Source organism: Anopheles ziemanni, chromosome 3, assembly GCF_943734765.1.
Source record: "Anopheles ziemanni chromosome 3, idAnoZiCoDA_A2_x.2, whole genome shotgun sequence".
Taxonomy (NCBI): domain Eukaryota; kingdom Metazoa; phylum Arthropoda; class Insecta; order Diptera; family Culicidae; genus Anopheles; species Anopheles ziemanni.
The window spans coordinates 66996364-67024158 of NC_080706.1; the positions used below are offsets into that span (position 1 = coordinate 66996364).

General features: G+C 41.5%; 1 protein-coding gene across 1 annotated transcript in view; it reads right to left on the reverse strand.

The window, feature by feature from the left end:
* LOC131289801 (uncharacterized) overlaps positions 1 to 27795 on the reverse strand; it is a 64649-nt gene that overhangs the window by 6272 nt on the left and 30582 nt on the right. The window contains exon 3 of the mRNA XM_058319114.1: positions 19489 to 19514. Coding sequence (XP_058175097.1) covers positions 19489 to 19514 — 26 coding nt within the window. The remainder of the gene's footprint in view (positions 1 to 19488; positions 19515 to 27795) is intronic.

The following is a 27795-nucleotide window of genomic DNA, read 5'->3' on the forward strand; positions in this document are numbered from 1 at the left end:
CTTAAAACGGGACCAACGCGTACCGAGCTCTTCGAGAGAAGATTTCCAATTCCTCCGGAGACAGAAGGGATTTTTGACAGTTTATTTTATTTGAAACCTTTTTCTGGTTGTTAATTTAATCCAAAAAACCAGATGGCACACGGTAGGTGGAATTGTTTTTCTACCATTTAGAGTTCAGCAAACATAAAATAGGACGACGTTCAAGAGAACGTTACTATCTTCAGATTGATTGCAAGAAAAACGTTGTTAAGACAACCGTCGAGGATCGCACACTTGAAGCAGGTCAACGTCGAGTTTGCCCGGCCTGTTTATGCATGCGAAAAACCTTAACGATCCTCCTCCAGCCACGACTGTGATGCCGAAGCAAAACATTGATCTTGAGCAGCTCGAGTGGTGGAGATCGCTTAAAATTTATAATCACCAAAGTCGAAACTGACCGGAGCTTCCCAAACAAAACAGCTCATGGCGGTTCGGGGGTGTTGTTTCGTTCCATGCCTTAAGAGTGATTAAAACTGGCGGAAAGGTTATGCGAAATTTAACCCCCACGGTCGTACATAAACTCTGAGTGGTGCAGCTCCGGTAGCATCCGTTAATAGCCAGGAGGACGGGGGTTTTATGGCCGTATCGCTATCGCCGTTTTAACGACGGTTTAATCATATTTCATATACGTTTCGAGCGGGTTTCCAGCACTCCATCGGTTTTAACCTTTGCCCAGTGTTCGAGTACTGCCATGTTATTGTTGGTGGATGGTTTAATTCTAGCCGATTGGTTCGTAGCGCCAATTGACCCAGCCGGTTTCTACTATGGTAGTAAAATTAATGCGTTGCCATTTTAAGGATAGTTGTTTTTTATTAAAGGAAAGCAAATCTTTCTCGTTCTTTCCATGCACATGGTGCATGGTTAAAAACGGCGTAGTAAAACATGGGGCCCTGCCGTTAGTCACTGGATTTTTTTACGCGATTTACTAACGATGTTTACAGATGTAGACAGGCCCGTTAATTTGATCTCCTGTACCAAGGACAACATTTACGAGCCAAAGCATCGAAAAAGTCAACGAGTTTGGCCAACGGGGATGTTACTCCAATGCAGTGGCTCTGCTTGTCGAAGGTAGTAAGATAAATTATGCGCTTCAATATTGATAAGACTTCATTCAGTTATTTATTAGCTAATAACATGTTGAGCTGACAAAAATTTAAATTTAAATAAATATGGTGGACCATCTTCAACATTCTACTTTGAAGAATATTATGTTTTAATTTATCTTTAAGTGAATCCTGGGAAATTTCCATATATTTAAATGTTTATTTTATACTTTATTGAACACAATTTTAATTTCGAGCGCAAATTGAAAACAACGACGATAAAATCTCGTAAGAGATTCCTCCGGTCAGAAATTACTCCTTTGATCTATTTGCTTCGGACAGCGATCGCGGGTAGCACACGCCAACTTTAAACCGACCATCTGGTTTCCATTTCGATGGCAGAATATCCAGAACGGGACGGCGGGCGCAGAAGATGAATCGCCACGATCACCTTTTCCCTGAACGGAACACCACCAAGTGGCGAAAAGGGCAATCGGCGTGGCCGTCACGTCCACTAGAAACACTTGACGGGACTTGAAATCTGGAGCGGGAAACGCGATTCGAATCGATGCAAATCTTAGTTCCCAGCGAGTTTACAAAACACACCAATCCCCTCTCCTCCACACCCTCATTGCTTCCAGCGGCTTTGTTTGGCTTTTCCGACGGAATCGATCCGATGTTCATGCGCGATCAGATGGATTCGGGCCTTGCGGTTTGGTGGACCGCACGCCATTGCTAGATGGATCCGGGAGTAGGAAAGTTGACTCAATAAAATAAATTATAAACGAGGTCACACATACAATTTCCATTAAGCGCAGTGGGTGCGGTGGGATGGGGGGATGGGGGTGGCATCTGTGTGTGCATTCGCATTTTTGGCGTATTTTCAAAATAAATCCGAATACGTCGGACAGATACTTTAGGGAATAATTTGAAAATGGAACCGCCTGTGATTTAAATTGGTTACGTTGATCGATCTTTGTTTGACAGTGTACCATTTTTTGGACGTCCGTTTATGCTGCTTTATATCATGATATTTAGAGTTTTTATAAATAGGATCCATAAGAAATATCATTAGAATTGTTTTCTGTTTAATGTAAAATTTTAATTTGTTCTTTTAAATCTTCTAAAAACTGAAATACTAAATTGAACAATTGAACAGAACAAGATCACTAATAAAGAATCTTATTGCACATCATCTAGATGAACTTCTAAATGAACTAGAATATTATTAAATTGTGTTCTATGGTAGTAATTTACCAAAATTTTAAACTTTTTTTAAAGAATTGTTGTTAGTTTATGATATTTTTTAGTTTAGATTGGAACTGAGGCAGAATAGTTTTCTTGAATTTTGTTTTAAGTTCATTGAATATTTTAAATTGATCAAGAATCCTCAAAAAGAGTCATAGGCAAATGTGTACATTTACAGTGCATAATTTTTGTTGTGCAATTTAATAGAAGCAATAATTTTAAAAATCACTATCATTGCCACATGTTTAAGTTTATCTTTCGAATTAAGTATTTCGAAAATAATAGTTTTATATGCTTCAAAAGTTTTTACTTTTAGAAGAAATAGTATACTGCAGTCGTCTTTTCCAAACACACATTCACGTATTCCGCAGCCGTCTCCATGCCTGCTGCACGTACGTAAAAACCTCATCGGTTTGCACTCGCTGTGACGTTGGCAAGCCACAAACACGAACGACCCCCCGCCGGCATGTTTTGCCGATCGGTCACGCGATGTGCAAGTGTAATCATACACCCCCGACACACACGGTTCTCGCGTGACGGGCTCCACACCACCGAATTGCATTTCGCGACTCACGGGGAGTGGGTGCATTTCGGGCTCATGCGACAGGCGTTTAAGTTTTCGGATACGCGCCACGAATTCCCAATCCACGGTCACAACCGGCAGTCGAGCGATCGGAGTTGTATAATTATGCCACTTTCTCACACAGCTGCCTTTGGCTTTTGGGCAAAGGTTCGTGGGATCTCAACCGAAAGTCTGTCAGCTAGCCAAAGAAACTTTTCCCTTTGATCCACTCCAACGACGCGTGCAACAATATGTGTATTAATTTATTAAGCGACGATTGTTGGTTTTATCCTTCAAGAAACCGAGCTTTTTTTTCTTTCAGGAGGGTTGGAAAGTGTGGTAAAAAAACAATAAGCCCACAAATTTGTTCCCCGAGCCACCAGCATTTCGTGAGCGGCGGGCGTTCTTCACTTTAGCAAACTTCACCGATGCTATCCGTCCCAGTGCGAGCCGTCATCGCTGTCACTTTCAGTGGCAACGGTTTTGGCAAAAAAGAAAAGGAACATCTGAGATGAACCTTAAATTTTCTTTTTTGCACATACACAACCGGCTTAACGGATGCCGAAGAAGATGTATATAAAAGATGATAAAATAAAAACAAAAAGAAAAGACTCCGATTTTGTTCATCCGGGTGGTCTGTTAGCAGAAAATTAAATTGTGCTTTTCGTGAAGGAGAAAGTTTACGAGAAACTTGACCTTGGAGTTCTTTTTCTGCTGGCGGTGGTTTGTGGTTTAAGTTATGCGACAAACCTCTCGGGGATGTTTGAGCGATTGATCCATCACACAAGAACATTAAAAACAAACCAAAGGTAAAGGCAATGAAAAGATAAGTAATTTGGATTACTTGACAACGTCAAATTTGACATGATACTAGCCAAACAATTTAAATCGATTTAGTTTAGATTATGCAATCAATCAAACGTAATGTCGAAGCACAATGTGTCACGTCACAATATAAATGGTAAGTAAAACACGATTCACTCGTTATCGCATCGATTGAGATCGATTGGAAACGTTAGATCCGATAAAACGTTATCCGAAAGCTAATCGGTAAGAACGAAACTGAACTATTTAGAGTTATTGTCAAAGTTCATAACTCTGTACACCCAAACCCAAACTATCGCCTAAAAGGTGTTACAGATACAAATATGCAGCACATACACACATTCATAAATCAAAAGACACTGCCCTTACGTGACCAATTTCCAATTTCCATACTCAGGCAAAGTAATCCGTTCGATGTAAAGCCCGGAATCGTTCGAACGTGATAAACGTGCCTTTCGTAAGGTGTTATTTACACTGGAGCATCGCTTTTGATAACACGAACAAACTAGTTCACCAGGGACCGTACGCAAAAGATACTAGATTAACTAACTAGAATATACACATACTCCTTGGATGAACTTCACGAAACAAAAAAGATTACCTGCTTGGGTCAAAGGTATCGAAAGTTTGGACCGGAAAACTTTGCAAATAAATCACACACGAACTGCACGAAATTGGAATCACAATTGGAATCACGAAACTGTTTTTTCCCCTTAAGACTTTTTTGTTAATAGATGTGCATCGAGTTAGCTCACTCGACCGACTGATGGTCGATGCCAAGGTTTTGGGTCTATTTATTCCCGGAGCGATGGACCAGGATCACGAAACCCTTTTGGGTCCTGGTCCCATCCGCCAGCAGGATACACAGGACGATGACGATGCCGAGACGTCAGCGCAAGACAGAACACGTTGGCGATGATGCCGTTACACCCTCTCTGCGCATCATCGGACACTGAGCCGGAGGGGACGGCGGAATGTTCGACCGACCCACTTAGGTGGTGGAAAGGAAAACCCACACCATCGAACTTTGGTTGGCGAAAAAACAAAAAAAAAAGGAAGAAAAAATACAAATGAAACAAACGTTCGATAGGGCTCTCAAGAATACGGGTTGTATTGGCCAACGGAAGAAGGTAATACGAAACAAAAATGGAAAATTTCTAAAACTATGAAATAAGGGCTGCCAAACTTTCTACTTGTCCAACAAAAGGGCATGGATATTTCGTTGGAAAAATAAGGAAAAAAATGTCTTGCGTCATGTCGCATTGTCTCTATTGTCGCAGGAGAGCTTTCTCCTGCCCCGGACGTGCCCCGAACAATTATCATTAGAAATCCACATTTGACCCTTTTTCTGCATTCTTGAAGGTCCTTATTTTGAGCCGTTTCCTGCACAAAAATGCATGCATTCGGAGGAGTAAGGTAAACAAACCACGTTGCACAAAACCATCCACCCAGGACACAGGATACACGAGGGGATCTTATCGTGCAGCAAAACCGTACACCTCTCTGGTGCAGAATAATTAGATAAACGGTTCATCACGCTGGCCGACCGAAAGGAAATGCCACCATAAAAAATGTGTACGTAACGTTAAGGGCCCAAATTGCCACCGGATGGAATCCTTTCACCCGCCGAGTAGGTCCCTCGGTGTGTTTTCTCACTCCTCCTTCTCCTACTCTTCGCTTTTGTTTCGGTTTAGAAAGTCATCGTTGCCAGCTAAACCCCTTTTTGGGATTAGCACACGCTGTGAGAAGCTAATGTTGTTAAACGGTTCTGTCATCGTTATTCGTCGACTTTTCACGTTCCAGAGAGGAGAGAGCGAGATTAAGCTGTTATGTTTATCAATTTTGAAATATTGTGTTAACTCATTTAACAAGAGAGAAAAACATGGTCAGTACCAAGAAGTTTAGAAATGGTAACAAAGAAAAAACACCGGAGGAAACAGGTAAGGGATTACAGAATTGCAAAAATAAAAGAATGTGGAATGGAAAGACATCAAAAGTACCTTGGGTTAATACAACTTCAATGAGCAAGTGGACGTTTGAAAAAAATCACATGTTTATACAATAAATTAGAGAAATTCTGCGCAAACAATTAGTTGCTTCTGAATGTTGAAGCATTTCTAAGTATTGTATTTGAAATAGGTTTAAAATAACATGATTGCAAAAAGAGTACTACACACAAATCACATAATGTTCGTACCTTTCAAAATGATTACTCCATCACAAGGTAACCTTCATTAATACATCATAATTATAAAAAAAATAAAAAATGTACAAAATGAACCAGAACATAATTAAGAAAATTAAAATACTTTTAGCTATATTTGTAAAGGAATAAGCAAACGTTTAAATGTTGTTTTTCAATAAAAACAGCTTAGATCTAAATTGAACAAGAGAACACGTAACAGAAACTACAAACAAGTAATTTAAATGCAAAATGCATTCATTACATTTCAATGAATTTGCATAATTAAGTATGATCTGTTTTGGGAATCTTCTATTAATGATGTTAAAAAAGATCTAGGACCTATCAATGTCATATTTAATTCATTGCCTACATACTGGCAAAAATGCAAAGATTAGAAAAGAATTTTTTTTTTCCCTGACAACTTTGCATCTCTCATTGTGCTACAACTTTCCATCAGTCCCTGCGCAGTTGAACCATTCCGGATCTCGTTCCTGATGACAACACCACCTCGGCTAATTGACCATCAATCAAATCTTGCAAATGCCTCAGCCTCAAGTACCGCAAAAGGGTGCGCGCAATAGCAGCATGCTCATGCCACCAGTTTCGCCATCGCGGCTAATATACGCTAACTCATTCCCACAAAGAGTGCGACAAATTCTAGCGACCTGTAAATCAATTAAACACCAGCGCCAAAGCAATCGCCTGCCTTCGTTAGCGGTGCGGCAACCTTGGGCCGTTTGGTTGCTCCTCTGACAAGATTCATGGGAGGCTTTGCATGAGGCCACTACTCTTGCAGTCAACGATTCGTAATCGTCCATGGAGTGCTTGAAGATGCTCAGCAAGCCTACAGACCTCTCAGCTTTATGACTCAATGGAGCAACGGAGGCATTAACTTGTGTGCACCAACCAGCCGGAGTTAGGTACCGTGGTTTTCCGAGATCTTCTTATTTTTGTACATGATCAGTCCGTCAGATGGCAGGTTGACGATTTTCCAGGTTGAAGGTACTTTTGGCGCACCGTAGCTGACACAATTAAGCGGTTCTACTTCAGCTAGACCTATTTTAATACCTTCGTGAAGGTCAACGAAATCATATGTTGACCATTTTCACTTTGTTGCGTTTAACCAAAAGTTCGATCACCTTTGCTAGGGGAGTCATTAGCGGAAGGTGAAGCGGTCCAAATACTTATTCTGGGGGGGATTTCCCATTTAGATATTAAACCCCACGCGTTGACGTGTCTTAATGGTCTTCTACTGACAAGGGGGCTTCAGACCTAATGAGCCGCTATCTAGCCTATTATGGAGTGAATGTATGTGTGGTTGTAGCTGTTTTCATAGCACACATTAACTGGGGCGATAACGCGGGAGTTCAGTCCTCAATGGACTCCATCGCGGGTTGGACCTCACACACGAGCTAAACTTCAACCTACGATTGATGTCTGCAGTGGAGGTTCTCCATTCCTATAATTTACCGAACGAAACGAGCCCATCGTAATGGACCGAAATTTCTCGACCTCTAACAATGATGATTAAGATATATATTCGTCCACGGGAGAGAACACCCCTGGCAGAGGCCTACCGGGTGCGTTGGAAACTGTTAACGCCGAGATATAGGACTGGACGCTCAACGGACGGTCCCCGGTGTCTGACAGATGGTGTACCTGTTTATGGCGAGCGGTGCACGGATAACGGGCGTCCTGGCCCGGGCTGCTATGTCACACACCATTTACGACGGCGAGTGTGTGCAAGAGATTAGAACAAAAGACATTATAACCGCGCGGCAGAACGTGCCTCCTTAGGGGATGAAAACCCACAAGCCATAAAATTGGAACACGGTGCACACGAAACACCAGTCACTAATTGATGTGACAATAATAACGACCAGCTTCTACAGGAGCTGTAACGGTTGTCAGGTTTAAGTGTTTTTTTATGTCCATCGAATTGGCCGGAAGATGACCGCATGTAGTAGAACCTAGAGGAGGAATATTCTGACTTAAAACCGGGCTAGCTCAGATAAAGGATGTGTTTGACTAAAAGAAGTTATGTTTGAAACATCAAACCGCAAATGCATTCCCCGCCACTTGGAGAGGAATTTCTACGCCATGATCGGAACGCACGGATGCAAAACGATTTTGGAAGCGTAAATATTGCCCTCCGCCTCCTCGGCTCGCTCACCGAAACGTTGGAATATGCGAGGCCACCACAGGCCTAGCCGGTTGTTCAGTGTGGAGGCGTACGTCAAGGATCCCTACCTTTTTATGGCATGGAAGTTGACCGGTTAGAGGGGAGGAAGAAAAGAAGAAATGGCAGTTCGTTCGAGTTTCGGGGGCCAATTCATGGACGAAATGGATACGTTGTTTTTTCTTGCTCCCGCTATGGTCCAGTTCTCCAACGGAATGCAGTTTGAAACATTGCCGGTAGGTTGAACACTTGGAGCAAAAGAACTTTCCGACACGAAGCATCACTGTTGTTGGTGAGTCACTGCCATCGGAATGTTGATCCTCACGGAGGAATGCGTACCTTGGCGTTCGACCGAGAAGATCTAGAGGGTGGGATTCTATAGACGGATTATTCTGTTTCAAACTGGGTCAGAAGGTTAGCGGCTTAGGCAGGGTGTCTATCTTTAAATGCAATATTTATGGATAATAAATGTTGCTTGTTATCTGATGAACAACATATGCGCGTGTTGCGGAGTTTCTTTTAGAGACAATAAACTCATTATACATTCTCTTCTGTGTTAATGCATCAACCAAATTTCACTGTAAACAACGTGTAGAAAGTTATAAGAGATTGAAATCCTTATTGCCAAATCGCTCAAATTTTGTTCTAATTTCAAATTAAAATTCTGCAACACCAACAAGTCAACCTTGTGATAAAATGAAATGTTCATCAATGTTGTTCATGTTCATCAAGCTTCATCTTTAGGCGTAAGGACAGCATTAATTATTTAATAAAATGCCAAAAAAAGAGCTTAGTATAACTCACCAGCAGAAGTCTACATATCTATCCACACATTGCTTAAAATGACTCAATCTCGTCGAACAATGATCGATCGGTTATTAAACATCAAACTTTCCATTCCGCATTTCAAATCCTCCGCAAAAGACGCCAAGTTCGAGGAATCGGAAGGAAAGTGGCCCCTAAAACAAGCCAGCGCTTAGTTCACGACCAAGAAATTGTGTCATTCTTGTCAGATTTTTGCCCATTCCAGCCCGTTCGACCGCGTTACCTGAACGGACTTCTAAACGAACCGGCTCGGTCGGGCAAGTCGACCCCCGCGCTATGTCGTAAGACGGAGAGAAATTGAATTGTTCCATGTTCCAAAACCCGTCCTCTGGAGGGGGCGCATAAGTAGTCCACTCGCCCGGCCGGTATGTGTGTGTTTCGCGACTTCAGGTTTCGAACGCGATGATTGTTTGCGCGCGCAAAATCACCAATCACGTAATACCTATTCTCGGACCGCTCCTCCACCCTTCGTTAAATAATTCGCCTTCGTAGGGTTGTGTCCTTTTGCTGCGGGGTTTGTTTTATTGATGTGTGCCATTTCTCCTCCTCTGGCATTGCTTCTGGAGTTGATTGTTTTTACTGTGAACATGTTCCGATGGCTTACATTCGGCGATGGTGAAAGACTTGAATAAAACCCGGGCGAAAGCCAAGCGAACGTTCTCCTGCTGACCCCTTATGTTATCGGTAGTCGGTGCTCCCAGTGAGTGTTACCTGGAACAAGGATTACGGACCGGTCAGCCTCACGACAACACGGTAGCACACGGTGCGGACGCAGCTTCACCGGGGTCTTTTGAACCATAATGTTGTTGTGCCGCCCCGAGGGATTACCCAAAATGTTCCCATAAACAAACCGAAAAAGGACACATTCGGACTCGGGGTACGATAACCAGCGTGCGACGGAAATCTTCTAACCCCTGGACCCCGGGGGCGGGGGTGTACCAGCGTATGCACACATTTATGTTAATTCGCATGCTAAAACATACACCATAAACGTGCGGTGCGCGTACGACGTTTACCACGCTTACGCTCCGACGGCTATTTTTGCACACTATTATTCTTGGCGTGGTGCAGGCAAAATTGTGGAAGTGGAAAATATACCGCGCCGAACTTCGAGCAGCCGAACACGAAGAGCATATGGGATGCAGCACGACGGCTTTATGTTGTTTATGTTTGGCAACTCTCAGCGCGGTCTGTTTTGATTTGATTTGCCGCAAGAAGTAATACAAATGTGGCCCCATGTCTACGGTTACTTTCAAAGCCGCTTTCCACAGCAGCGTGAAGCATCGAGAGGGTGTAGGTTTATTTAGGCCTTTCCATAAATGATGGCGCATGCACTCACACTGCGAGCCAGAAATTGTGCCAATAATTGTATGCGTTAAATTTAGAAAAACATTCTAAAAAAACTTTATATTCAGCATCCCAAATTGCTTTATACTAATTCAGCTTCTAAAGTTGGTAAAAAATTATATTCATCATCCTGATTAAAGTTGTGTGATTCCAATTCAGATTCATGAATCCGAATGACTCTTTGCTTCATGTCTCTCAAAGATTTATTAATTAATTATGTTAAAAGAAGTAGTAGTAGAAGTAGCACAACAGTAATCCTGAACGCTATTCTTCACATATAGGAACATTTTACACCGAATGTCTAGCTAATATTAATGAAATGCAATGAACATCGATTAATTTAATACAGCTCAGAAGTTGCGTTTATTTTCAACAGCATTTACTTAATCAACTTTTATTCTTTTCATGTTTTTTGTGTTTGGAAGAAAGATGTGTGAATGAATAAATAAATGCTCAAACATTTGCATGGCCTCAAGATAATTTTACTTCGCTACTTTATTTTAATAGCGATATGTGGTTTCGTCTGTTTTAATTGCAAGTATTTCAAAACATAAACAAAATTCCCAAACAGAACCCGATTGCAAAAAAAAATATGTTCAACAGCATTTAAATGCGTGCGATGGATCGAAAAATGTCGAAAAGAGTTCATTTTTTCTCAAAATAATAAGGAAAATCGATATCAATTAACGCAAAACACAATGCAAAACAAACGGTCGTTAAAAATGGGAAACGTGCTATAAAAGGAAGGGCATCAAAATTGATATTTATTTGGCACACGATTTAGATTTATGTCACCTGCGACCATCATGTCCGTGACTGTTTGCCCAACCTCATGCCTTTATGCATTCTTTGGCTGTACAAGCCCGCCGGATTCAACTGTGGGGCGTGCTGCGGTATAAGTTGGCATGTCGTAAACGAATATTACTGGCAGAAAACCCCATATTCATGTATGCATCCGATGCACGCACGCCCCAGTCTCTCCGGGAAGGTGGCTCCATGCACATTGTGTATGCAGTTGCATGACGTTTTGCGAAGGGCTGATGGCAACGATCGATTGTAGAAGTGTCTTCCCTCCTTCTTCTGCTCCTCCTCCAATAAATCGCCTTGCCAAAGAGTCGACCTCTATCGAAGCGATCCGAAATCATCACGCACGCACACTCGATTGCACTTCTTTCCCTCGTCTTTACCGAACGATCGATCGAAAGAGGAGCTCATGTTTTTGGGATGTCGAGATTTGTTTTCACCCCCAATAAATCCCCCCCTGCACCAGCCCGCGTCCTCCCTCTCCGGGTTTACAGCAGATGGAGTTGTTAATACCGAAGGGTATATTTAATCCAATCGCATCGTTTAGGAGGCACTACAGAGGCATCATCATAACGAATGCCACAACACAACGCCACGAAGAATGTGCGCCTCTCTCCGGTGGGCTACAATAACAAGGGTTTTCTCCTCCGGTCCTCCGATTTGTCTGGCGGTGGATTTTATTAGGGATCATCCGGCGAGTGTGAGTACACGAGCGATTGTTTTGCTAGCCGACCTCAAAACCACTCGAAGCCCTTCCGACGTTCCACCAAAGCCAAGCCTGGGGGAGTTCGGGGAAGGTCTCGATTGCTGACTGCACTCCACGAAAAGGTCAGACACGTCTGCGGTAAAGCGTCACTACGACGACTGAAGCAAACATACGTAATCCTTTGCTTCCTTTCGCTCATCCCTGTCCCTCCCTTCTCTGGTCGGGCAATCCAAGGCGGTTGAGGCATGTTTTACGCATGGTCATGCCCACGGACCATGGGTCACCGGCGAGGGAACCGGGATGGACCAACTGAACAGCGTCGTTGATAACGATTTGATTTGATTGAGCGCATTAAACGTATTAGATGTCCGCACCGACGCTCGCCTTCTACGGAACACGTACGGAGAAGCCCCACGTTGAGGGATTGTTGTGAATGCGAAACAATTTACTTGACGACTAAACCTTAAGCACTATTGCGCCTCGGTGTGTATGATGAGTGACTGAAAACCCCTCACATGTGTGAGTATATGAATCTGTCCGGCATATCATCGACTATGTTTACGCCGAAGGCAACGTGGTGAAATTTCGCAGCATTCGGTGTGGACCAGTAAAATCTGCTTTCGTCGAGAATTAATTTACTTGTACTCGGTTCGGGCCAGTCGATGCCAGTTAATAGGATGTGCTGCACAACAATATCCATCAACAGTTAATCAAAATATGAAACTCCTACGCATTTCTTTGGCAAAATATACTGCACTCTAGAAAAGGAGTCGGCAAAGTCCTGCCCGCGGGCCAAATCTGATTTTATACGGCCTGTAAGAAAATTTTAGACCAATATGCAAACAAAAACCATCTTAATTCTTATCGAATCTGTTCACAATATTACACTTTTTTAAATTATTGAACGCTATGTAGGCAACTAACCAAAATACTTTTATAAGGGGCAAAATACCATGTTTACTTTGCATCCACAATAACTATTGCAATTGCTTCACGCAACAATAAGCTTCTTGAAACTGAGTTATTTTATGACTTAGAGTAAGCCAGAGAAACATTGATACGATAACATAATTTGAGAAAATGATTTATTTGAAATATAATAAAAGAAACTTATTTAAAGTAGAACAAACATTGTTGTATGTTGAAAAAGTACTAAATGCAACGAAAATAAGTATAAAAATTTACGATGAGAAGTAAAACTTTGAAATATTTTATATCACATTTATGTTTCTTTTCGGAGGAGAAATCTAATACTTCATTTAAAAAAAGTTAACTGAACAGTTTATAGATTTGGTTCTGTTTTTATTTCTAGTCTCTGAAAATTATGTTACTGAACTGAAAAAAGGTGAGGGACGTTAATTTTTGGTTTTATAGGTGTTTTCTGAGAGCTTTGATAATATTTTTTAAAAAACGGACCAAATTCAAAGGTTTTATTTATAATTTTTCAAGTTTGTATCAATTTGGAGCTAATTTGTATTTCAATTTATAAACAAGACTCAACTGAAATTTATCTGTTTTGACGAGTATTACTCTTTTTTTGTATTTTTGAAGAAAATAAAATACACTTTTTGAATTCAATTTTATAGTATTTTTCGAAGCTTTTAGAAAATTGTTATTAGACATAACGGTAGTATTAATGTGTTCTGTTTATTAGATTCAATTTCATCATTCTGTTCAATTTGCAAATTTCTTATGAAATATAAAAATCTTTTATCAATATCTGATTGAATCATCTTGAAATCAGAAAAGATTGTTACGTGCTCAATTATCTAGTTTGTTCAAGTTTTATGGTCTCTAACGTTTGGCACCGTTATTGTGCTCAATTCAAGCTCAATGTTGTCTCCTGTTGTAGGCTCATAAACTGTATGGATATTAAAATATTTATAGCTACACAATAATTGTCCGCCACGTCCCGGACCGGACAAGGCGGAACACATCACGTCACTAATCGCTGGTATAAACTCCGATTAGCTCACTTGCTTTGAGCTAGCACAAAAAACAAAACCCGGCACGTTTAGCTCGCGATTTGTCCTGTTCCGGACACGATCGACTAATCTTCTCACGATCAGTATATGTTGTCTTGCCCACCGTGTACACTTTTTTTTCTATCTATTTTCGTTGAACAATAGACGAAATGAATAAAATTGGTGCACCAGTACCGAGTGTGTGTTCCGTTTGTTGCGTTGTTTCCGCTCGCGATACCGCTCGTAGGAAGGGCACGTAAAAGTGCTTCTCCTCCCATTTTATGCTTCACTTCCCCCCAACCGCAGCAGACCCCGCGGGTCGAAGGCGATTGAGACGTAAAAACATACGAAAACAAAACGGTTTCGCCATTGCATAATCATCAGCATCATGCTCATTTACATTCTCAAGCGTTCCCCCGGTTCCGCGATCCCGTCGATCCCGGCAATTAATGTGTTTATGGGCACAATTTTGAATGAGGCCTGGCTACTACCACAGCTCCTCGCCTCACCACCCACTAACACAACAGCCCCGGCACGACCACTTCTGTGTTGTTTTGTTCTAAAATAGGCTAATGGACTGCAGATGGACCAATAAAAAATTGATCACAAAGCGATCGGCTTGTTCCGTCTCGCGGGGCGGAATGGCGAATCGACGTCGACGTTTCTAACTAGAATGGGAAGAAGAAAAAAGTTTTCCAGCGTACGTCATTGACCACTCAGAGAGCATCGGCACACATATTGTTGCCATTGGCGCGATCGAATGCGTGTGTATGTTTTGATGGGAAAATCGCCAAACGGTGGTGGCACTTAGTCTAGCGACTAAAAACCCTCCCGGAAAACGTGCGGGGTGGTTCTATAACCCACTTCCACCAGGCGGCTTGGTGTGTTTTGGTCTCTCCACTCTGCCAGCTCTGTGCTTTTATTGATTTAGATTGTGAGGCAGCACAATTTACGGCCAGCTACGCACGGAACAGATCACGTCGTCTGGGGAGCACACATCGGAACCCGTTCTAGGTCGAGGATCACTTTAAATTCTTTGCGATTTCGTAATTTTTGCCTCAGATCGTGCCATAGCAACGGAACCGGTTCGTGTTGGGAAAACGGCTGCCAAGAGAGTGTGTTCCTACAAGACATCTTGTATGCTTTCCGCGGAGGAACTGGATTGATATTTGTGATACAAAATGGTTTGCCACAAAAGAAAACAGTAGGTGGAAGTGGATGGTTCTCATCGCAAACAATAATTCAATGGAGTCTCTATGTTGCATTCAAGATGTTTACATAGCAAGACAATGATCAAGAATGAGAGAGAAAGTCTTCGGAACCACCACTATCCTCTCTATAACCTCCTCGTGAACCTTAGGCAAGGCAGTGCCACCAACTGCTAATGATCTGCTAAGAGAACTCACCCGCTTGCGACTTTTCACAACTTCATCATGTCTCATCCAGGAGGGGAAACTTATTAACTATCTTCCTTCGTACGAAGGAAACTAGCGCTAGTCTTACTCTACCTTACGCCCCTTAAGGAACCCCTCTCCGCTATTGCATCCAACGACAAGACGGTGATGCAACGGAGTGATTTAGCGAATGAAGGAAACCCGCCGATTGAAGTGATTCCACAGTCTATCATTAGGTGGGCAGGTTCTTCCTCTGCTTTACCGAGAGCTATTAATTAGCGATCGATGGTCCGATGCGTTTGTGGCAGCAGACGCATTAGCTGGACAGAATACATGCCCGACCGGCGCAACAATGTGCTCAGGGTTTGACGAATCGTAAATGAAGCTATAAAATTGTAAATTAATTGACCTGATGGTGAAAAAGCAAGAGTGGAAAAATCGTTACAAATTAACCGCCCGCAAAAGGTGCGGTTTTTTTATCAGAAAGGTATCCGCCGGAGCGATAATGTGGTGTTAATAAGTTGCATATCTGCTTTGCATCGCATGAAAATGATGCCATAAAAGATGAAAATTCTTAATTAAGATTGGTCATTATTTAACGCTCTAAACAATTTGAGATCTACAACAAGTTTAGAGAAGGAAATATCAAAGTTGTGTGATTTTAAAGTAACAATTGGTTTTTGATTGTAATTTAAACTGGTTGATGAACTCATTAAGTTTTATTGTCAAAAGATATAATGATACAAAATTGTTCATACATCCTTGAAAATCATTCGTGATATAATAAAGCTTACAAATACAATATATCTTATCTCAAATGAACACACAAACATTCTCACACATTCGCCTCGCCATTATGCTGATTAATGCTAATAAACGGCAATCAATTCTCGTTAAACTTTTCGACTGAATTCTTTACAATATGGTAGCTGAACTCTTATAGCACATTTGAATTTAAATCGTCCGGTAAATTGATGGGCATCTTCCTGATTTGACGGTCGATTTTGCCACTGTCAGTTTGATAAGAAGACGCTCTTGTGCCGGTGAATAATTTTATTCATGGAAATATATTATACCAAATTATTGAAGCTGACTGAGATCGGAAAACTCTTAATTGAGCAATTCTTACTTGAAAAGGAATAATGATGAGAAGAAAGCGAATGAGGTCTATCGAATAAATTGGACAGATGAAGTGTTTTACGTGTATTAACTCTGGGTGCATTTCATGCAAAACATAAATTGATAATGTTCTCTAAAAAGCCATTTAATGGAAAAACATGTGGGAAATATGAGACGAATAATTTTTTTTGTAATTTCATTTTTAGAAACCACTCCACAAGGACAGATAAAAATATGGTGTCGTGTTTCCCGAGTGTGATTTTCTATTTATCCTTGACACACGACTTTTCGCAAGGAATTTGAAAACTCACCACACCGTTTAGCACCCGGACACTTCCGAAACAGTTGCTTGCTGCATTCGCGTTACGGGATCGGAGGCAAAGGAATGTGTGTGTTTTGACCACCGAACAAGGTAACCACGCATGTCCGTGTTCTGTGGTCGGAGGAGCAGCGTGTTGTGTTTATGCTTTCGCTGCCGAATCCACGTACAGACCAAAATCCACCGCACCGGGTGGTAACGACCGACCTCCGCTCCGGAAGATACCATCAACGAGCCCTACACCCTTACAACATACATCAGAGCCCGGTACATCCACGCGACTTGACGCGACTAGATTGGGGTATTCTCGCTGCTTGAAAAAAAATAACGAAAACCCCAACCAAGGCGCTCTTGTTGCTGATGGCTGCCCATTGAACTTGCCATTGAAAGCGCACGTTCAAGCGCAAGGCTACGAAGGCTTCGTGTTGAACAGCTCCGGTTGGTTGTGCAGCAGCGGTCGTCTTCGGCTGCACGGCAAGAAACAACACAACAGCTCCGGTCCACCGGTAGAGTACGTGGCTCGCTTGGTGGATGTTATGGAAGCCTTCAACAGGCCCCCGGACGCGTGGTCTAAGGTCGTCGTCGAAGCCGACCGTGTCTCTTCCGTACGTGACACTTCCCGACAGCAACGTTAAAATGGATGAGTCAAAGTGTCAACGAGGGATGGGTGGAAATAAAACTTTGTAAGAATTTAGATTCGATTGCCAAACGCGATGGCGGAATATTAAATCAAATCCTTTGAATATGATAGTCCCATCCTCAGTCAAGTGGATTTTATTTTATTGATGTTTCAACTAGTGATGATAAAAAGGAATAGCTTCTTCTGATCAGATCTGATCTGATCTTCTGATCTTCTGTATCAAGATGGCTCTTCTGATCCTAATCTGAACCCTGTCTAGGAGCAAAGGATCTGATCTACTCTTCGATTTTGAGAGTTTTCCCATCACTAGTTTCATCGGTACTGAAACGGAAAAGCTACATAAAAAGGACTTTTCTAGGCGTTTCTTGAACGGTGAGTAATGTAAATCATTTAAATTTTTATAAGATAAATCATCCGAAATATCACACCAAAGATCGTAAGACAATATATAATCTATACAATTAGTTAAAATATTTTTATTTAGAAACAACAATCCAAAATATCCTCATCCAAGGAAAGTTTAAATTATGAATGAGTCATATCAAACTTATTACTTTTTTACTTTTAATACCTTATTCTTGAATTAAATTAAATTGGCAAAAAGTATGTAACTCATTATCTCGTTGAGCTGAAACACTGAAGAAGAACATAAACTCAAGTGTTTTAAGTGAAACCTCTTTTCCTTACGGCAAGGCAGCGTCTATACGATCTCTTCACTCTTCACTCAGAAGTTCGGAAGCAATATTCTCCACACCGACCCAAAACCTACATCAACAATTGCAACCCTACCGAAGATCGATGAAAAATGCCACGGTCAAAATCGATCAGATAATGGAAATTTCGTTTTTAATCTACATGATCTGTGCCTCGCGCGGGCTTTCCCGACATTACAACCACTTATTTACAACAAGACGAAAGAAACATCAAGTTAATGGTACCTTATAATGAAAGTCTTTTCTTTTGCAGCTGTGGAAACCATGGAATTATTACTTTTTTTGTTTCGGTAAACGTTTAATCAAAGTGGTGGTCATGCTCGAGCTGAGATATGGGAACCTAATCGAGTGGAATGCAGCTTCACTATACACACAGAGAATGTGTTTAACAAGGCAGAGTCAGTCGAAAAAACAAGTCAATTCCCCGAAGGACTCTTCAGCACTCCTCATCTCTCCACGACTTGTGATAATTCTTCACATTGGAGTTGTGCGGAGAACAACAAATGGAACGAATTACATAATGATAGGAATTTTCTCGCCTCACCCGAAAGACACCGCCCAAAGTTGCATGAGAAGTTTCTTACGTTCGCCAAACAGGTACTTGAAGGTTCATTATTTCTAGGGCGTTTTAACGACCCAAGCTTTGTGCGACTAACAAAAACTCAACATTCATGAGAAAATGGTTGTAGTATCGTTTTTTTTTTAACAACGTTCACGGTGAGTTTCCAGAAGTCAACAATGTTGACGAGAACAACAAGAACGACAGCATTCCGAGCCGAATGACATGTGGAGCGCCAAGTCGCAGACCATTACCGCGACCTATGATAAATGGAAAACATAATGTACGTCGATGTACGAACCAACAAAAAAAACACATCACACCACCATTGGGGGATGCGTAAAACATTAGCCTTAGCCACCCGCTCTCCCTACGAGAACATGCCCCGATGTGGTTTATTTTATGTTTGTAAGCGATTATGTTCACTCGCTTTTTCTCCTTTCCGCTCTTTCCTGTTTCTCCATCAGGGCCAATTCCGCTTTAGAAACACAGCTAAAAGCGGCTCAGAAGCGCCAAGCCATGTTCTGTAACCACCTAAACCACCACCAAAACTATGCCTCCTTCCCGCCCAACCTTTCCAACATGAGCGACATATCACACACGTGGGAATTTAAAAGGGGGAAAAAAGGTTTTCGAGGTCATTTTGTCATGTTGTGAAAATATGTTCCAAAAACATGTTTTTAACCTACGAAAAAAAAATATAGGAAACCTCCAAGAAAAACCGGAACAAACAACCTGACAACATAATCAACGGTCAGTTTTCCCTTGGCGATCTGTTGGTTGTGTTGGGATTTATTTTTACAAGTTGGTGTGTGTTTTACGTTCACACTACACTTTACACAGGATGCAATATTTTAATGCTTCCGATGATTTTCAATTAGTACAAAAAGTGGTAAAAGAGACATCAATTCATTCCTCAGACGTTCGAACAGACGAGTAACTCCAATTTGAAATAAAAAAGATCTTATTTACGTGCAATTTTTTCCTCAACATCCAGTTGGTTGAACAGCATCTTACCAGTAAATATACTGCCACGTGTAAATCTGAAAATACAGAAAAAGAAAACGTTCAACATAAATATTTACTTGTAGGCTAAAAGACGGTGAATAATATAAATAATTTAAGTGTCAATATAGTGTTGTGCCTAATGAATCTTTAGACGAGATTTTGGCGAAATTCATTCATATGATTTCTTAGGTGAGATTCATATGAATCCTTCACTAAGATTCGTTCAGATTGTTTCATGAATCTTTTGAGATTCGAATCGTTAAACGTTGATGAATCTTTCGAAATCTTAATGAATCTTCATGAATCTTTCATGAATCTGTCACGAATCATTTAAATATGACTGAATGAAGCTCTCTAAGAAAGAAAAAGCAGCTTAAAGCAACCGAAATCGGTTTTGTTGAACATCGCAACTGGATGTGAAGTTTCCCTTTTCCCCAAGCGGATTGCTTTCATGGTATGTACAATCACAGGCCATCCGAAAGATTATCATTCCGAGGGACCCGACATTTTCACCATAATCTTGTTTTCCGCACGACAAATTATGCGACCATGCTTCGCGGCCAACGTTTTCGCACCTTCTGTGCGTGTATTGTTTGTTTTCTTTATCGTATCGTGTGAACTATAGGAGATATAAGGAAAGAAGTGAAGGAAATGACGGATCGGAAAAAAACCGTGGAACGAAACAACCGGAACACCGGCGTCGCAAAATCTTGCCATTAATTTGCTCCCCATGGGATGTGCATGATTGTTTGATTAATTTATTTGTCTGCGGCTGCCTACCCGGCCGGACACTACACTTTCCCCTTGCTAGGTGCGAACCACCGCCAGCTGCGACGGAAGACTCTTTTTAATTCCTTCCTTCTTCCTGCGCGCGTGCTGGATCGGTCGTCGTTTTGATCGCCATCGAATCCGAATCCGGTAAGCATAAATAATTACCCATCTCTAAGCCCCCTCACACCTACAAGGAGGTTCATTTTGCGATATGCAAGGGTGAATTGTGCACAAATAAATCAGCTGCAAAAGTAACCAACCTGCACGGCGGGCGGTATCCGCCTTCCGCGGTCTTAGTTCTTACGGCCATCTTCCAGCCGGAAACGATTGTTGAGAAAGCTAAGAAGTGAAGATCACAAAGCGAAAGCTAGCCTTTTGGTGCGACAGAGGGCGGAAAGATTGAAAGGGCTTATTAAATTCCGGCACATGAAATGTCACAACTTCGAAGATGGGTGTTCCGGGAAATGGGCGATTTTCTCTGCCTTCCGCGGACCTCAGTCCCGCCAAACCCTTTTTGACATGGCAAGTCGGATAGAGATCACAAACGCTCTCATCTCACGTATCTCATAACTGACCACATCCACCGACAGCTGGTACCGTATATAGGAGGGAGTTGTTCACTTGTCATAACGTTATCCGTCTGTCAACGGGTGCGGCGAACAAAAGCGCCACAATGGAGACCACACCGTTGGCGAGAACCTGCGTGCGATGTTTATGTTTATTGCCACTCGGCCTTTATAAGGATATGACGTGCCGGTGCCAACCAAGCATCAGCGCGGCTACACCCACAACCGGCGAGTCGAAACGAAAAACTTTAGTGCACGCGGAATTGCACGCAACCAACGGCTCTTCAGGTTCCGGATTGCATCGTCCGACCCTCTTCCGGATGAGCCCCCTCCGGTGTAATTAACGCACAATCGTACCAGACGCTCTCTTTTATCTCCCTTTTCCGTGATCGTGATTGAATTTCAGCTCACTTCCTCCTCCACGACAAAGCCGCACGCACGTCGACTCGGTCCATTCGGCGGTGGGATGGTATGATGTCCTTCACGTGAAGTTGAAAGGTCAGTCTTCAGAGCCGTGCTACTATTGCAGGGTGCATAGGATCACATTTCCTCCGCTCGCAGACGAAGACATAAAGCGGGATGCGTCCTCTTTGTGGAGAGCTGATTGCTTAACGCCGCACCCGCGTCCGAGGACCGTCGGATTTATATTTATTGATGGCGATACGTGTGTGCGCAGATTGCCTTCGATGTAAATGCAGATTGATGAAGTATTTAATGTAATTCAATGTATTTTATTATGCACACACTTAACGCACACGCCTCTCCAGGGCACAAAAGGAGAATGATAAAGTGATCGGTAGTAACGGTTTCATTACGAGCACGAGCTTTACACCAGTATTCGTAAAAATTATGCTTGCAAATAACAAACAGTGCGTTTCGTTGAGTAACTGTAGGATGATTTTAAAATATTCTGCCTTTAGCAAAGCTCATAAAACAACCGAAATCGGTCAGTTTGGGTCAACGCCAAACGTTTCCTTTCGGCCGTAATCAGAGCGGAAAATCAATCCCGACGGATGGAAATCGTTCGAGTGTGACCTTTGTTACACCAACATTTTGGCAATGGTTTTCAATTTAAGATATGTTTACAGAGTATAATGAGAATTTGGGCACAGTCCAATGAAAACGATAAAGATTATGTGTAAGAAAGATAAAGTAATGATAGGGATTTGTTTAAGAAGAAGAAACGATTTTTGTTATCTGTATACTGTTTTATGATACTGATACTTACTATGCAAGATGAAGCCAAATTGTTATGATTTGTTGGAAATATCCAATTTTGATTATGTTCTTGTTTATAGTTTATCGTTTAATATGACATTTTATGATACTGGTACATACTATGCAAAATGAAACAAAATTGTTATGATTTGTTGGAAATATCATATTTTGATTATGTTCTTGTTTATAGTTTATAGTTTGACATGAAATTTTATTTTAATAGATTTTATAAAAGATATATTTAATAAGTCATATATTTTGCAACCGAATGTATGTCGAATGCATTCAAACATAAATTTTGAGCCATGTTCCATCTCTTACTACACTTATCGATGTAGTTTAAAGGTGATAAAACGGTGTTTTGTCATGATAACAACGTTTTTTGAACACTTTGTGTAAATTTTTCACAAATCGAATAATTTCTTTTTAGTTAATAACTAGCTTGACGCCTGGACGATGCTCGGTGAAGAACTTACGTGAAAGTTATAGTTAAGATTAACGTGTTTTAGGTTATGTGTTCTTTGTTGTCGCTGTTGTATAATTTTGATGGATACACCTTAACATATGCGTACATGATTGTTTTGTTTGTGCTAGTAAAACGGAGTTTCAATTGTAAAATTTCGATGTTGTTGAAATTATGTTATCCAAAAATAGTGATCAAACAAATCTTCAAGAACATCTGCAGTGCTTATCCTAGTATGCGGAATGTTTCAGAATCGACGGTTCTGTATTGGTAGAGTTTTTGCATGGAGTATGGAGAAAACTCCATGTATAAAAAAAGCTAAAATATGTAATAGATAATTATCTTGTTGTTTCCTTAATTGTAGGTGACTAAATCAGTAAAGTACTAAAAACATCATTTGTCAATCCCAAAATAGATCATTTCAATTGAACATCACTTATGACTTAGGGTTCCAGGTCATCGCTAACCCGTTTAGGTACACTCATATATCATCCTCGCTGCATGAGATGGGACATATTCTATCAATTCTTCGAAGCGTCTCTCGATGAACCCATACATCACACATGATGGGACGGACGCATCGGCCAATAATTACCATCAACCATTTGTCGCACCGCGATGGCCTTCAGTGGGTCAAACGCAACCGAACTGACATCCGAATGGGGTTTTTCTCCGTCTGCACTCTTGTCGGTCTCTAGAACGGTCTCTCGATCGTGGCGGCCCTGCTTGACCTTCGCGGTGTCCTTTGACGCGGTCGATCTTCTGCTGAACAGCAGCGTACGTACGTGCGTCAGCTGACGAGGAAACGATGCCAAACCTATTCCGTGTGTCGCCACGATGCACGCCTCGCTCGGTGGGGAAGTGTGGTGCATAAATCAATCCTCCTAAAACCCTTCCTTGCAGTGTGCGACAGTTCAAAAGACAAACTGGGGCGACGAAGAGGTGCCGGGTTGTTTGAAATTCGTGAAAGAGATTTCCTTTAACGTTTGGTGCACGTGCATCCGGGTGGAATTGTCCAACAGACTAACGTTAGATTTTCACACGACACCATTGCTCCCGCTTTGTTCTATGTTCATATTTATGGTTCTTTCGAACGGCAAGTTTACTAACAAGAATAAATATAAATGTGCTCTGTTTGAGTACGACACCGTTCGTTTTTCATTAATGGTGAGATATGTTTAATTTCGAAAACAAAAACAAGCAAACAGAAATGAAAACAAATAAAACTTTATCATTAAGTACACATTTTCATATCACAGTAAAAAGCCACTGATAATAACATACTGAAGTAAAGAGATTTAATCTATTGCTTTCATTATAAGCTAAACCAAAGCAATCGCAATAAAACTAATTATTTTTTCTGTTGCACAATAACCAAAATAATTCTTATTAAGTTGTTTCCGATTCTACGTCTGCGTAGTTAGTTTTCTAATTAATTGCAGTGTTGAAGCCATCCTTTTTCCCAGCTTAAATAGTATAGTGTCCAAGAAAATCCTCTTCAAAGGGTTAGGCCTTTACGTCATCCATTTTTATGAATGAAATCCCATCTGTAAACTTTGGCATCCTTTGCGAATGCTTGTGCCAAGCAAGTGGCATCCGTTGTCAAAAGTGGCAGCGGCGCAAATTCATTCATAAGGAACCGTGCCAACCAAGCGACAGGCTTGTCTTCCTCCTCATGCGAGGCGAATTTGGAAGCAAAACAGCGTCCGGCGAAAAACCTACGCTCGGGCAGGTGACCAACGAGTGAATGTTGTAATTTCTGCACATCATCGCCAACTGGCCACGAACACGATACGATGGTGGTTTCCTGCTTGACCTAACGGCGTCTTAAAGGTTTTACTCGGCCTTTACGGAGCAACGTTGGTGTTCCCCCGGTGAACTACCACATAAAAACACCTCCACCGGCCGAAAGAGATATGATGATGTAAAGCTGTATTCCTTCTATTTCCTTTGGTTCCCAAAACCATTGCTCAACCGGCCGAGGAAGTCTACCGTCAAACCCTTTCCGACAGGTTGTTGGGCGGTCGAGCGTGAACTGAAAAACGAAAACCAACCGAAGTTGGGAACATTTTCCACGAGACCCGCTGGCGGATGACTAGGATAAATAGAATTTTCCCAACCACAAGAAAAAACGCGCCACAACTGTGACCGGTGGTGATGATTGAGCACCGCACTGGCAGTCGCACGAGTTGAGTCAGTTTTTTTCCTTCCCTCCCGGGTGTCCCAAGGTTTGACACTGCTGCCTGCGACGCTTTGATGTGGTTCGGATCCATTCCCATGGCACCGGGACCGGAAGGGAAGATTTATTTTGCAATCAAGACGCGCAATGGTGGATGTTTGTTTTTCAAACGAGCGTGATATTTCGATATTTCTCGGCATATTCCGACGCCGAGCCACTGGATTGGTTGGTTAAGACGTTCTGAACTCCCGTGTATTTGCATAGCATCACTTCAGCTGTCCTTCTCTTCTTCTGAAAACACTACGAAGGAATTATGCTGCGAGTCAATGAAGAAGCTCCCATGCGGGAAGGTGTTTATTTGAATGAATGAAAATCACTTAGCAGTAGAGAATTGGATATCACCGAACGTGCTGTAAAGCGTATCGGGCTGTAGGATGAGAAGATGTTATTCACTCGAACAAAGCGCGTTGGCAGGTGTGTTTTTTGGCACAATTTTGGCACAACTTGATTCTCGTGCATGCATACATAAATCAAACGAAATTTGCAATTCAAAAGAAGCTTCGGTTTTGGCATATACATTTCGGAAACCTTTTATTGCAGGTGTAATACAAAGCACATCTATGTTTGATGCATAATATTAATGTATTCAGGTGAACGCGAGCAAACACGATAAATAAACGTTTGTTTAAAGATGTGTTTTCCATTGCAGATTTATCTATAAATGATGGACTTGAACTGTTACTATACATAAATGTGTTTTGATTTAGTTTATTTTTCTGATGTCTTCATCTCTAATCGAACATCATGTAAAATCTCATGTTAACTAGCTAAACATAATATTTGTAATAACTAAAATTCATTTATTCATTATATTCAAAATAAATTTAACAAATTTCACGAAAACTGTAGTTACTTGAATGAGCAGTTTTATTGATGAAACAATTATTCTTATAGCTTAAGTAGCCATAGAAAATTTAAAATTTTCAATAAAATCAGCGGATCGACAAAGAAGCAGAGCTTGTATCAGGATAGGATCAATTGGATTGAAATATGAAGCTATTCATTGCACAATTAGATAATCTATATACAAACTGTCATCAACCAAATGCAACTTTAGAAAAAGAATCGCTTAAGCGTACTGTAAAAAAAAAAATACCATGATGTAAACTGCTTTTAAATTGGTCATGTTAATTACTCCAATTATACAATAAAAAAACTGCAACCTTACATGAAATTAACGGTTAATAAACCCTGCTTGTATTTCTGTCAGTGTCTGCTCTTCTGATACGATAGGTGGAGTTGACAATTTGCCCCTGATCGGGATCGAACGTTCACACTGCACTTTTCTACCGTGTCTCCTGGTCGGAGGTCAACGAAACAGGATTCGACACTGACCGCCCGAAGACGTTGAAGGACACACACCATCCGATTCGTTAGCACGTTCGCTAAGTGAGGCAAGAAATGAACGCAAAATCACTTATCCTCATCGAACGGGGTTGAAAAAGGTCGTCTCTAACGAGCTGCTGCTCCCGACCCTCGAAACAACCGGTTGACGAAGGAATGCAGAATGTAACACCACCACAAACGCCAACGAAAGTGTATCTTGTATATAGCAAATACCCTCGGCGGCGCCGCATTTCATTAAATCTTCGGATTACACTGTCGCAGACAGACGTTTTCATGATAATGCATCGATTATCGACATCTTTTACAAGTGCAAATGGGTGTCCACCGAGGGGTGTTGCTTGTCACTGCGAATACACACATTTAATGTACAGTAGAACAAAAAACGATAATCAGTACTATGGTGGTTTTATTTCTGTAAAATAATCCTTTGTAATATCAATATCTTGGCTATATAAAAAGCCAGCCTACATGTAAAAAATAGGAGATATGTGAATTTATTAAAGAAAAATACCTACAATAACCAAGTGGCGTAAATTGCAGACTTTGTCCCGAAATAAACATGCAAACTTCCAATGGCCAATGGTAAACATCATCGCCATCATATCAACGACGTCCGATAATGGGTAATTTATCCTGTTTGTATTGCACAGATCCTGTCGTTAAATAGACGCGGAGAACAAGGCTCGTGTTGATGTCTTGTTGGCAACATGAGTTCCCCGCTTCGCCAGGATGTGCGCTCCGTATTTCAACACACACACACACACACATATCGTCGTTCCGGACGTCGTTTCGATACCGGTCGAACATCGAACGTTCTCCGGAGGGCAATCGACTCGGTCAACCAGAAGATAGCACCACGAAAGGGTCGACTCCACCGGTTCGGTGCAATGTAGGATCCTCAGTTCACAGAAGACCAGAGTTGTAGCGACGGGAAGTAGGATATTTAATTACAATTCAATTTATGGCAATCCTACGGCGTTCGAATCGGTCGAAGAAGGAGACAATTTACGAAACTCCGGACCGAACTCCTGATTCCGATTCCCCAGGGACTACACGTTGGCCGCTGCAATCCAAGTCTGCAGTGGCCAGGACTGTCGACACTTGCGGATGGAACTAGTTGATACGATTTTTAATTGTTGGACATCCCCTTCGTACATGGGCGTCTGATAATGTCCTAGTTAAGGGCGGATGTGTGTACAGGAGAGCGAACCATGTAACATGCCCATTTAATTTAAACTCATCTTGGAGTAACTCTAGTGAACTTCTGTCGTCAATATTGGAAGGTTCCAGCAGACATCGGGAACACAAATACTTGAAAATGACAGAAGAATACAAATATCTGATGGCAGAACGCATCATGAATTGAAGATCTCATATTTTCTTTTTAAGGAGACTAGGACTAAGTACATTTTAATTAGATAAGGGTTTATTTTCGAACTCGTACTGGGTGGAATAGAATTAAATCTATAATTATGCAATGACGTTTCATCTTGTTTAAAATGGCGGTTTGAGTTTATAACTCCCAACATCCTCGATGAGCGTTCTAAATTTGGTCCAGCCTTTTTTTTTTTGCTTTTTGAATCTAATCCATCTGATCACGCCCCGATGAAACCATGTGAGAAGCAAACTTGTTGGCACAACTGTTCCCGCAACCCGACCTGCGGACGCCTTTAATTAACAGGCAAAGAGGCGAAAACAAAAAAGCCCGTCCT